This window comes from Balearica regulorum, chromosome 3, assembly GCF_011004875.1.
Source record: "Balearica regulorum gibbericeps isolate bBalReg1 chromosome 3, bBalReg1.pri, whole genome shotgun sequence".
In the NCBI taxonomy this organism is placed as follows: Eukaryota; Metazoa; Chordata; class Aves; order Gruiformes; family Gruidae; genus Balearica; species Balearica regulorum.
Window position 1 is genome coordinate 95,668,162 of NC_046186.1, and position 13,769 is coordinate 95,681,930.

The 13,769-nt window shown below is 39.2% G+C and overlaps 1 protein-coding gene across 1 annotated transcript in view; it reads left to right on the top strand.

Annotated features, from left to right (window-relative positions):
* Positions 1 to 13,769, top strand: part of PLB1 (phospholipase B1) — a 78,032-nt gene that overhangs the window by 20,992 nt on the left and 43,271 nt on the right. Inside the window, exons 15-25 of the mRNA XM_075750000.1 lie at positions 1,168 to 1,236; positions 2,038 to 2,118; positions 3,561 to 3,627; positions 4,352 to 4,410; positions 5,494 to 5,567; positions 6,944 to 6,987; positions 7,818 to 7,926; positions 8,918 to 8,969; positions 10,913 to 10,993; positions 12,486 to 12,551; positions 13,250 to 13,350. Of these exons, the coding sequence (XP_075606115.1) occupies positions 1,168 to 1,236; positions 2,038 to 2,118; positions 3,561 to 3,627; positions 4,352 to 4,410; positions 5,494 to 5,567; positions 6,944 to 6,987; positions 7,818 to 7,926; positions 8,918 to 8,969; positions 10,913 to 10,993; positions 12,486 to 12,551; positions 13,250 to 13,350 (803 nt within the window). The remainder of the gene's footprint in view (positions 1 to 1,167; positions 1,237 to 2,037; positions 2,119 to 3,560; positions 3,628 to 4,351; positions 4,411 to 5,493; positions 5,568 to 6,943; positions 6,988 to 7,817; positions 7,927 to 8,917; positions 8,970 to 10,912; positions 10,994 to 12,485; positions 12,552 to 13,249; positions 13,351 to 13,769) is intronic.

Below are 13,769 nucleotides of genomic sequence, written 5' to 3' on the forward strand. Positions count from 1 at the left end.
CCAAAAAATATAAATATCATCAAGCCTCTTTTGATGTTGTCTAACATGTATGAAAATGCAGATAAGGAAACAGTTCTGGAAGGTGGGATAAATTAGCAAGTTTTTAGTTGCATGGACTACAGCCACCAGAGGATTGTTGTGTGACCTCAATGTGTTATATTCCATGTTTCTGACTTTGCTGCAAAATGAATTTGCAGCAGAGGGAGTACATAAAGATAGTGCTTATAAGACAGAAGGAAAAAAGTTAATGCAACATAAATGTATCACAAAATGGAAGATTTTTAGTTTTCCATTTATATTAGGGATCTTGTACTTTCTGTTTCCAATGTAAAGTGATGTGGACTTACCCAAACTTTCAGTGTATAATCTGAGCCAAAGCTGCATTTTCCAAGGAGTTTCAGTAATACTAGTTTTACTTCTAAGTTTCAATCTACTGACTTGCTTTTCCTCCCACACAAAAGCCTTTATGTTTCTTTATACTTTTATATGAAAACTATAAACTGTAAACTCCCAAGCCTGCCTTTCTCCAGTGTTCATAAGCATGGTTTCACAGCCTGGGAGGAGACAAAAAATGTGGTGGATGAGGCCTGGGAGGACGGACAGACTGCTGCAAGGAGCTGTTACCTGGCAGTGGAGCTGTGGCAACCCACCCTTTGCTTTCTCATCCCCAGCTCAGCTGGGAAGTACAACTGGCTTGCAAATTGTAGTAAAGCTTAAACTGCATACCATAAGGGAGGGGAAACTAATAATGAGGATGTTTTAAGCTATGCTTTTCTGGAACATGTCTACAGTTACTGTGGTTGAGCTGATAAATAGCAACTTGATTGCAAGCAGTTGAATACTGTGGTGTGAGATCAGTGCCTTGTGGGAAAAACACTTACAGGATCAGCATTCCCAAGAGCAGAGCTAATGTGTGGATGGTTGTTTTAAAGATGTGGGATGACAGTCAGATCATGTGAGAGGCCTTGTTTTCAGTTCCTTGCTTTTGTAGGTGTACATGTGGTGTGTTATACATAGATAAATATTTATCATAAACAAAACAAGTTTTTAAATATATACATGGACCTGATGGAAAACTTCAGGCACCAGAGCCTTTGAGCTGCTGCTGCTCTCCCTTCCCTCCCCCACACAGCATGTGTATAATTCCTCTGTTCTTTCCCTTTCCAGTTGGAGCCAGTTGGACAGAAGCAGCCTTATGATGTCACAAAAATGCTTCATGTCCAGTGTCCATCTCAGGTAAAAGGTTTTCCTTATTAATGTGAGATTTTATTTACTCTTTGCAGAATTTCCAAGTTTTCAAATACGGTTGTCATCTTCTGAAGTTCTTGGGAATGGGTTCTTGCCCAGGATAGTGCACTGTTAAAAATTTAGTGTTCTTAAAGTTCATTGACATAGACTCTTTATTTTATAAAGATGAAACTCTGAAAACAAGAACTTTTGACAAAATTTAGTTAAATCTTACTTAGTCTTACTGTGTCGGATATTTTTTATTCAAAAATCTGAATTTATTAACCGTGGATATCAGGGATGCATTATCAGTATTAAAGTTTGTGTCAGCAATAAAATTGAATCCATGTATTTTATATATTTTAGCTTTGCTGTGATTTGCCACTGTTGTCAGGTTTAACTATTTTAGTCCCTGGAGCTGTTAATAGCCCAGCAGTATCTTCAGGGTGTGACCATCTCAAGTTCAAAGAACAGGTTCTTGAATGTTTTTGCATTTAAGCTCTGACTTCAGTAATTTGATAGTGATAAAATATTACTGGCATCCAAAAGCTTCACTGAAGAGCAATTAAAGCATCAAAGAAATTAAATTGTGTGTTTTGTTTGATCTTAGGTTTAAGAGGTGGTGCTGTGCCTAGAGCATACCAGGGCTTAATTTTCAAGTCTAACTTGGTTTACTTCACTAGTGCAATGTTCATTCAAAAAATAATACTGTAAAGATTTTCTTCTCTTGGAAAATCTAGCCAGAAGACTTTAACATCAGCTAACTGTGTTTCCACTAGTGTTGGTAAACATACTCTCTTCATTCTGCAGGAAAATCCATATTTGTTCACATATAGAAATAGTAACTACTCATCTTCCCTGGAGACATCAAACACCAAAGAAACATCTCAGGTATAGTAGGACTGTTTGCATCATATGGACTGAGTATATTCCAGCCTAATTAAACAATGCTACCTGAGAAAACTAAATACAAAGTTCCAGCTCTTTATTTCCATGCTTGATTAAGTCAGATGCTTAATAGCACATTTTCTCCTTGGTGCATTTTGTAGAGTGTGATTTAAGGTAGATGCGTTCAGCCAGCCTAAAGTAAGCCTTGCCTTCACTGTCAATAACCTTTTTTAAACATCTGGATAACAACGTTAATTTTCCTGGGATAAGATGATAGAGAAAATGGGGCTATTTAGTCCTGCCATGGAGGAAACTAGATCAGACCAGCATGACACCACTGTGTCACTGATTTTATCTTGTTTATCCCATAGTAAAGCTGAAGAACAATGGATTTTTCATTTTTCTTTTTTGCAAGATAGTTGCAGATTAGATGTGCGGACATAAACAACTGTGTGGGATTTTTTTCATTATGGTACCCTGATTCTGAGCAGAACTTCGTGCTCCCAAGCGGCTGCAGAGGGAGGCGATAATGCTTATTTTCATGCCCCAGAACACAGTGTCTAGACCACATCTGCACTCGAAACGTCCTATACGTCATTGGAATAGTAATACACATTTCTCCTCTCATTTTAATATCATGCCATCTGTTTTGTTAGTTAGGGTGTATAGACCTCTGCATGGGACAATGGTACCTACCACTGATTCTTCTAGTAGCTATGGTGTAGGAGGCAAGAAGCAACACTGTTATTTTTGTGTTATGTTTTGTGGAGGGTTTTTTTGTTTAAATAAACTAAAATGGAGCAATGGGACAAGACGCACAAGTGTATTTTCTTTAGGCGAGTTAGCCTACTTAAGGAGCTCTGTAGAGAGATTTGGAGGAAACACAGGTCCTTGGTTCTTGTGCAATGGTCTGCTCTGGTATACTGATGGGCAGCCTTCACTAACAGTGGACCTTGCGGGTGTTTCTGTCGGTAGGCTGCAACTTGAAAGAGCCAGGAGGGCAAATCCCTGGCTGCATGTAGAGGGCTGCACGTAGGGAAGGCAGGCTCATGGCCTGCTGATAAAGGTACGGTTTTGTGCTGGGATATTCCAGGGATGTTCAAACAGTTTCTCACAAAAAGATGTGAGCTCACTTAGCTCCAGAGTATGGGCACACAAAATGTTGCATAGCTGAACACTGTGTGGCACAGAGTCTGAAATAACTGGCCCCACTGGTAGGCAAGAGCTGTGCTGCGCTAATATGGCCATGCGACTTCTGAGCAGGCTGAGCTTGTGTCTGCCTTCAAAGGGCAGTTGTAGGAACTGCCTGAGAACAGGCTAAGATGGGTAGATGTGTACAAAGAATGTGGGAAATTCATCAATCTAATGCTCTGAGACATAAATGGTTTATCACAACCAGAGTATAGCGAGTCTGATGTGAAGTCTTGCCACGTCTGTCTTTGCAGGAGAGGATTTATGGAACAAATATTCCATGTTTTGACCGGGGTCCCTCTGATACAGTTCCAGTTTCAGGTACAGTCCTATGCAATTTTATTGTAGAGCCACTTCATTTGATGATAGAAGGGGAACAGGAACTGCGTTTAGTAGGGAAAGGTACACTTTTCTTTGAAGTGCACTCTATTGACTGTGGCTTTTAAGATCTTTTTTGGAACAACATAAATTCTATAGCAAAATGCAAGTTCTCCCTCAAAGATGGTGAATGCTTATGCAATTGTATCTTCCATGTAGAAAAAAAAGCAGTGACAGTGGAAAAGACAGGAGGTAGTTGGGTACTTCAGCTGCAAGGGTGGTAAAACTGTATGTATGGTGTAGGGGCTCTTGTCAGTGCAGTCTGGGGTGCAAATAGCCATGTGGAATTCTGTCCCCGGGTGGGTTTTGTCTTCCCTTAGAAGCTGTGATGGTCCCAAAATTTCTACCTTGTACTGTCACCAGAGCTATGCCTGCTTTTCAGTCATTTCCACTGGTTAAAAGGAATTTAAGTGAGCACAGATGCAAGACTGAAATCTTACTGCTTCCCTTGTTGCTGTAGCTAATGCCCAGCTATGGTACCAAGAATCATTTCTGGTTTGATGCCTGTCAGTGTCTGTCATTCTGAGCTGATGCTGTTATGAATAGTAAAATACTGTCTTTGCAATGTTTTATGCTTATTCAAAGGAAAATTTCTGATAACCATCACAGTGTGACGTTTTCTTTCTTTCCTCCTTCCCTTACACTACCTTTATTTTTTATTTATTAGTTCATAATTTGAAACCAGCAGATATTCGGGTGATCGCTGCCCTGGGAGATTCACTCACAGTAAGTAAAAATCACTGGATAACCATTTTTAAAGCAAGTGACACAAAAGCATTTCTAAATTTTTAACCCAAGAAATAGAATACACACAGTTATGCCCTATTGAGCCAAACACATTTTTCACATATTCCTTTCCATATTCCACCTTGACAGACTGGCAATCAGATCATGAGTCTAATCTGAGTGCACAGTTCCCATTTAAAGTCCACAAGAGTGCCACACAAGGAAGAGCTGCAAAATTAAATTGCGCAGCAGCAAAACCAGCCTGCTAGAGTGGACTTGCACAATTGCTTTTCTGTCTTGATTCTAGGCGGCTCCCAAGGTATTGGCCTTCAAAGCTATTAGTAAGCAGCATAAATAGAAAGAACAAATTATGCAGCTGATTGCATGTATGTGTGTATATATATGATAGGAGAGAGAGAGAGAGATATAGGATAATACCAAAGCATATAAAGCCATGTCCTTTTATACTAACTAAATATTTGAGTAAAATTGCAATAGATCATCAGGTGTGTTAAGTGTTAACTTATCTTGAGAATTTTTTGTAGTGCTTTTCCTGCAACTATGTAAACTTGTTTCCCCTAGACTGGCTGTGATTCTCCAATCAGTGATGACTGCTTCACTGCTCATATCATAATTAATGTTTCTTCTGTGTTCTGTGCTAATTACCACATTAAATCCTTGTAGTCTCCTTTCTTGGGGAAAGTGCGGCAGGGAAGACATAAAATCAACTGTACCACTTTTTAATGTGAGGAACATTGTAATAAATTATTCATTCAGGACCATTGCTATCTTATTTATTCCATATGTAAATTTAGAATTACATGAGTATTTTGAGCATTCTCAACCATTTTTTCCCCACTTGATCTAATCAAGAAGTTGATAGAAGAGGGCAATTCACTGGAGCAGAGTTAAAATACTCTCAGTCCTTGGTCCTCTTGAGAACAAGGATCTGTTATATTTTGGGAAGATGACATAGCTTGCTTCATTAACATCCTCTTTAATTATTTGCACTAGGATCAGTCAGAGAACTAGTCACTGTAGCAGTTCTTATTTTCTGAAGGTGAACTTCTCTTCTGTTTCCAGGCAGGCAATGGGGCAGCATCCAAACCCCATGATGTTCTGGATGTCCTGACTCAATACCGAGGTGTTTCTTGGAGGTGAGTCCCAGTAAGTCCCCCCCACACACAATGGGAGGGAACCCATTTTCTTGGGTTTTAATATATATAGTTGGGTTTTGTAACAAATGGAGGCTTGTGGAGAGTGAATCTGACTTTGTTTTGCATGGAGGCACATGGTTGTACTTTTAATAATGATAAAGAAAATATTCAAACTAGTGGCTATCTAGAGTACGATGGTAGCGTGGCTGGAATAGGCCTAGATACATGGATGAAAACAGGGTCCTTGTTAAGATCATCCCTTTCTCCTCTCATGGTTGTAGATATTGCAAAGGAAACCTCTAGATCCCAGTGGCATTGCACCACTTGTGCATTCTGCATTTCTGTCCCTGCTCTTTCTATATCCTATCTGCTCTTCCCCGCTGTGGCCCACGTCACTCATTTGTCTCATTTAGAATCAGTGGTCTATGAAATGTCAGCATGGGATCTTTTTTGCTGCTGCTGTTTCATGCACAGTATCTTTCCTTGACCCTTTCTCAGTATTGCTTACATCATGCAGAACGGTTTATCAATTATGAGTCAGTACAGACTTTTACATATGCAGCATTTTATTAGACAGGTCAAAAAGCCACTCTGAAGAAAGGCAATCATGCTCACTTATTATTCTGCAACTGTGATATTTAACACCAAACCTGTCAGGCTGATTTTCTGTTCATCATTTCTTATCCATCTGAAACACTGCAACTCTGTAAGAGGTTTAAACAGGTGCTAAAGCACTTCAAAATACTCTATTCCAAATTAAAGGGATGCTATAGAGACATTGTAAGTTCAAATTTTTATATTTCTATATTTAATAATATTGTACTAACATTTGGAGGGGAAAGTATGCTAGCATGCTCTACAGCATGAAAGAAGGTAAAGAGTGCACAGACACATGGTGAATTTTACCAGTCTAGTAGTATTCTTCTAGTTGAGTGAAATGAGGAGGAAACGTATTGAGTATACTTATCACTGTGAAATATATGCTTTTAGAACTTGTTGTTATGGATACAAAGGATTTGTTAACTAAAAATGGAAGTAATAAATATTTTAATAGGGACAAAAATAGCAAAGATGGCAGCTATTCTTCTCATTTCTTTCAGCTAGGTTTGAGCATATGTTAAAACACGTGAGAGAACTGAAAGGGCAACAAGTGTACAGGGCTCTGAATACAATTATTATGATTATGACAGAGTCTCTGATTTCGTGACCCCATTGGTATGTGCACAAAGAGCTTGCTTTGACTTTGTACAACCACCAGAGAACATACTATGTACGTGTGTAGAAACCCCATAAGGGGGAGCTCTCTTGCTTAGTCCACTGCCTTACCAAGTCCATTGTATCTTGGAACATTTTTTCTTCTTCTTTCTTTTTAACAGTGTTGGAGGAAATGAAAACATAAGCACAGTCACGACACTAGCAAGTAAGTGCCTTTTTCTGTAAACTTGATAAATATCCGGAGCTGTTTATTAAAACAGGTGTTATTATAAAAGACATGAAGAAAGATTTACAGTTTGTAGCGTGACAGAACCAATCCCTTTTTATTCAATGTCCAGTGCTGAGGAAAGGTTGCATAACAACCAGGCTGTAATTTGCTGTGGACGACTTAACTATGTATTTTGGAATTCCTAGGGGTTTGGCTGTTTCAGTATTCTTCTGTTGGTTATAGTTCTGTCCAAAATGTGTTGCGGGTAGATGAATCAAAGATCTTAGCTCATAGCCTAAAGAAACTATTTTGACTTTATGGGAAAGTTGGTTTAGGCAGGAGCAGAATCATGTTACAAGATCAGATTTTACGTGCTTTTTAGAGGTCAGGGCATTTTAGATCTGGGGTGTTTCTAAGGCTGGTTTGTAACCTAAGATCTAGAAGGGAATCCTAAGTCTTTGGGGTTAATACATCTGGGCAAATCAGGATAAAAGATTTGATTCTGACCTATCTGCAGCTACAGTATGATGGCATGAGAGATCCTTGCCTGAGCATAGGGTTACTCAGCTTCGCTGACCAGGCAAAATGGCATTGCTAGCCAAGATGATCACATTAGGTCAGGAGATACCTGAATTCATGAAATTCAGAAATCTTGAAGGCAAGGAAATAGTTGTATGGTAATGAATCTCTATTATACTTGAAGGTTAATTTTTTAATAGGTATCTCTTAAAGCTTTTTAATGGTCTTTTACTAAGGTCTAATCTTTATAACCTCATTCATTACCTGCTGAAGTAAGCAACATTGCAGACTGCTATCTCTTTCTGCAGACATTCTTCGTGAGTTCAACCCATCCCTGATTGGGTATTCCATTGGTACTGGAAAGGAAACTACAGCAAATGCTGCACTCAACCAAGCTGTGGCAGGGGATCGTGCAGAGTAAGAGGAAAGCTCTTTTAAATAGAAAATTGATTTTTAAAAAAAACTCAGTTCTAGCTAACAAAGGCCTGAACCCTGGACTTTGGCAGGAGTGCAATAAGGCTGATAGGAAAGCCCAAATATATTTCTTTAGCCCATCTCTATCATGAAGGCCAAGAAATGTGATGGGGACTTTGCAGTGTTTCTAATCTATGTCAAATAAATTAGCAGCAAAAGCAATGCTTTCTCTGGCATTTTCAACCAAGAAGCACAAAGCACTTTACAAGCACTACTCAGAAAGCTTCACGTCCCTATTGTAAGGCAGAGAAAAAACATCCCCATTTTATAGAAGGTATATTCAAACCCTCTTGCCAGTCAGACCGAGGGCTCATGTAGAGAAGCTAAGAGAAAAATGTGAATTGCTTATGATCAATCTGTGGCAGAGCTGGGAATTACCTAGAGAGCACTATGCTTGGTCTTCAACAAAATTCATATCATCTCTTTTTCCTCTGGGAACAGTTCTTATGAGACATGCCTTAGTGGCTTGAGGCCATGTAATAACATTGATACCTGCATGGATGCTTCAGTGATACATGTATCAATAGCATCTGTCTAATGTTGGGAAGGAGCAAAGTGCATTTATTTTGTGGTAGCGCAGTGTATTTTCTATATAATTTGTATTTAATTTGTATGGTTTCTATATAGTTTGTATTTTCTATATATTTTTCTATATAGTTTGTAAAAGTGTAACTATGCAGCGTTTGCAAAATGGTCCAGTGCCTGCTGGATGTTGATTGTTTTCTCACTTTTTTCCCCCATCACTGTATCAAAATATAGCCTTTTTTAGGTATCATACCTCTGATTCGATGAAAACTGGACTTTCCCGGGTTTTTTTGCCGTTGTGAGGGATGTCCATTCATCAGCTTTCCTCTTTGTCTTGTTGTCTATGCAGGATTGCTTTTTTATTTTTATGATTTTACTTTTATGATTTTATTTTTTCTTCTATTTTTAGAGATGTTCCTGCACAGGTTAGAAGACTGGTGGACCGAATGAAGAATGATACTGTGAGTTTAATATGCCGTTACTACCTTTAGAAAGATGAAGTTATGTGCCATCATTAATTTCTAACAGACCGACAGCAGATGCCAAACATTAAAACTATGGGTACAGCACCGTACAGTGTAATATTCCCCAGTGCAGAGTGTGAGTCAGTAAAAAATAATCTGTAGTTTTGTCTGAAATGAATTTGTACCAGCATGTGATAGCTACTATCAAACCCAGGTAGTTGTAACCTTATAATTTTTACCACAAGTGGCTGGTAAATTCAGTGCTATTGCTTCCTCTCCCAACCTACATCACCCTGTAAGATGATGGAACTTTTTCTATGCTAGGATTTTGCTGTGGTACTACGAATTATCTTGTAAGCACGTGGTTTTGCCAGCAATAATACATGCTAGGAAGTTGAGGGCAAGCTTTTCAAGTGGCAAATCATGTGGAGTGAACGTGTGAAGTGAGGAAAGGACTTGTTTTCTTTAAAAACAATTTAGTACCTTCTTTCAGTAGTCATCAGCAGATTTTTGACTTATACATTTGTTGTTAGGAATTATTTGATTAATGGTCTGTAAAACACAGATTAGGCTGAGAGGATTGCTTGCATGTTTTTCACCTCAACTACTGCTTTGTGAATGTTTGCTATTTGTAATTTGACAAATGTGCTATGCAATCAGTGACCTAAGTTATGCGATATTATTTTGGTTTTCTAATTGTGCATTTGGAAAACAGCCAAAAAGCCTTGAAGATAACTGTGCGTGTACGCCGAGTATAAATACTCTGAATACATATTGGCAAAAATATTTGCAGTACCTTCCTTTTTGGTTCACTTTCTTGTAAACAAGATTTCACTGTGATGACTGTATCTGAAATTGACATTAAAAGGGATACCAGCTAACAATGAAGCAGTTGGATGGTTGTCATTTAAACCATCCAAGGTTTTTAAGTACTATGTCATATTTATCAGCTTGGAAACATCACACAACAGAAATGAATGCAAATGCCTTTTATTCAACTGATAACCTTTTTTAATTCAACTAGTAAGCTTCTTTCTAACTGGAAAGAATCTTCATAGATCACAGAGGTCATATATCTTTGATTTAAGAGCTCCTTTTTTTCTCTTTTTAAAACACCTTTTTAGTGCAGGAGGAAAATTTTCCCCTCTCTTAATTTGGATAAGTATGTTTTGAGACTAAACTACTGAACAGTGTGTTTACCAGCTGGGATACGTTGCCTTCTGCCTTTGAAGATAGATGTTTTTAAACCATTTGAGGCTGATATACTATCGCTGCTTTTCTTAGTGGTATTTTGCATGGAAATTGTAGCTTTCAGGTAATCAGTACATCATCAGCTACATGGTACTAAGCATATCTGAACCTTTCCTCAAAGCTAAGAAGGTATGTGTTTACTAAAGCATAATTAACTTGCATTAGCTAGCACTTTAAAAAGTCCTTCCAAAGGAAAATGTGCGATATTTTTTTCCCCGGTATTGCTACATAGCATTAATGTTGTCCCTCTATTCTATGCAGTTTGTCTCACAGCAAGACCAAAATATGTTGCCCTCCAGGGTTTTCCACCAGGATAGCTGCATTATTTATGACACACTAAAACATATACCATCATTTTTGCAACAAAGATATATTCCTAGAACTGCAGGAGTTGGCACTCAGTGCGTACACAAGATATTACTAAGAAAAGCATACAGACTGGATTTTGAGCGGTTTTCTAATGCAAATAATTTTGCATTGTACTACTGGTATTGTAAACCTTATTTCAATCTTAGTAGTTTCTACATCTTCAGTCATGACTACAAATTCATTTTTGTTGTGGATGCTTAGAGAACTATAGCCAGATACCCTGAGAAATGTTAAATTTGTGTTTAGTAGGTTGCCTGCCTCCTCCCCCCCCCCTTTTTTTTTTAATTAATAACTTTCATTCCATTTCCTTCTGTGTGCAGAGAATAAATATGCAGACTGACTGGAAGATCATAACACTTTTCATAGGAGGAAATGACCTATGTGAATTCTGCAACAATCCAGTAAGTCCCCCGCTGCCTTGCAGCGTGAACTGGGCCAGCCTAGGCATAGGCTCTCTATGCATTGCAGTGGGTGAGAGGGCAGAACTCAGTGGGTGAGACCAAAATAAGGTAGGTCTTATTTGCGCAGCCTTGGAATGTAACTGTACTGAGACCTTCATGTTGTTCAACCTGATGTTATGATAAATGAACTTATATCTTTAGAACACCTGTAAACTATATCATTGTGGCTACTTTGTTTTGCCATTAACTAAGATTACATTCCGTTATCTAGTCACTTTACCACCTGTAGATAAAAGGTCGAGGGGTTTTGCTGCTCTTTGCCTTGTGCACAGTCACACTCCGAAGTCTCACTCGGTACTCTCTTACCAGTTTCGGTGCTATGGGAATGGTTCTACCCACAGCTCATGTGGATGCAATTATATATGCATACTGTATATAGTCTTTGGTATGTGTGAGTTCAGAGGAAGTGAAAGGCTGTAGCAGACTCCTCACGTAGTGATGAGTCCTAACTACTTACAAGCAGGGAGAACACATACTTTTAATTCTGCATGATTAGTTTCAGATCAGGAAAAACAGCAAAGCAGCACAATAAGATGGTTATAAAACAAGGAAGGAGCAAATTAACCATTGCTGCCTTCTGCTCCTGACGCAGACACAAAATGGCAGTCGCTCATGAGTGTGGGTGGCAAGGAGATAGCACATCTCTATCCAAAGATCACAGTGATACTTTCTTTATGTGTGCCAACCACAGTGCTCTTGGGGAGCTGTGATTTAGGAAATGAATAAGGGAACTGAGCTGTCTAGTTCTGTAGAGTAGGCCAGCGGGGCTCTCAATGAACTCCTGCTTGAAATTAAATCACAGAGAATTAAGGCTGAAAATAAGACAGACATTTCTCATAGGGAAGTTTATTTGACTGTCGAATAGTTCCACAAGTTAAGAAATAAAAATTGGGTTACTTGACATTATTAAATTAGAGGGTTTAAACCGCTCAAACTGAACAGGGAAATTTCACTGCTGAGAGGCAAGTATGTAAAGTGATTTCATTCCCGGATAAGCACCTAAGTTTGCCAGTTATTATTTGTGGCAGGTAAGGAGCACATGGGAGGCATGTTGCTAATATTCCATACAGCAGAAACAAACTTACTTTTACAAAACCTGATCTCTCCTAAAGATGGTCCATGTTAGTCAGGTGTTAGCCATGCTTTTAAGACTGGCCCAAGCAAGCCTGGGGATGGAGGATGTTGTGATGTCTGATAATGCCTCCTGAATTTGCTTCCTCACTGGTATCCAGTGACCACTGGATCTTGTGAGTGAGACAGCTATGATGGATAAGAAGAAAAGCAGAGACAGGGCGGTTTTGCCTAAGACTCTGTTACTCTTGGCATAAGAGTTAGAAACATGAATGCTGCTGTGAGAGATTCCAGCTAGTCACTGTTGTGCCTGCTTGAGTAAACTGATTGACAATAGAATTCAACCCTCTTGCTTCAACAGGCACGCTATTCTCCTGAAAACTACACCTACAATCTACAAACAGCTTTGGACTTACTTCATAGAGAGGTAAAACAAACTTTTCTAGTATGTGGGAGTGGAGATTGTGTTCTGTTTGTAAAGCAGTCACTGATTGCTGATTGAGAATTTAGTTCCTCCCTGCTCTCATCTGCGGAGCACTGCTGTCTGCAGAGATGCTTGCTTGCAAGAAAATCTTTGTGAGAGACAGGGCCGGAGAAGTATTTTACCAAAGGAATAAGGATGTGCTCAGTTCTAGCTGATGTGCTGTGGACAAATAACGTAAAAAGTATTTTAACAGAGTTGAACAAACATATGGTATTTAATGGCTAGAAAATGCTTTGCTCATTCATTATACTGCAAATAAGTATATTTTTTGTGGTCATTGAGAGAGATTCTGGTATTCCAGATGAGGGTGAGGATGATGAGAGTACTCAAAGAGTTAGCAGATGTCTAAGCCATGCTGAGACATATAACAACCTGTTTGGACCTTTTTGAAGTCATCGTTTTCAAGTGACCAGCCATCAGCATTTGAAATAGAACTAGGGAGCGCAGGCAGGGGCTGTAATTTAGTATTGTACATGTGGGAGATTAATTATTGAGAAAGTACTTTGAACACCTCTGTTATAAATAATGCAAGCTGCCTGAATTAGCAGGCTGCTACCTGAGGTCTGCTGTGGCTGTGTAGGGGCAAAGATGGCACTCTCTACGCCGGGCATTGGCTATGGGTTTGCTTATTCTCTTGGCAGGTTCCACGGGCATTTGTGAACCTGGTGACAGTGCTTTCCATAGCGAGCCTCCGGGAGCTGCATGCATCAAAAAATAGTAGCTGCCCAAAGCTGCTTATGAGGTCTGAAGATGATTTATGTTACAGCTCTCACTGTTGCTCACAGAAGGCTGCAAGTCTTCTCGGGAAACCTTTTTTCTCAAAGGGAAAAAGTTCTAGTGTTTCAGACCACCAAACACCTTCCTCTGTGTATGCACATGTACCTACACGTTGATCTCAACACAGCATTTACAAATACCTGTCTGTCTGTCACTGTGTCTGTGTCTGAGCTCTGCTGTTACCACTTTTTGTGGAGGTGCCATTTTAACATCTCATTACTTATACTGCAAGGGAGTTCAAGCCAGAGCAGAAAGACCTGTGCACTCTTTGGGCAAAGACAGAGAAGAAGTTAAGATATAGGGTTTTATTAGCTGATAACTTTATTTACAGATTTACCTTTCTGCAGTGTTAAAACTCCCCCTCCTGCTTCTGTAGTTTCTGAT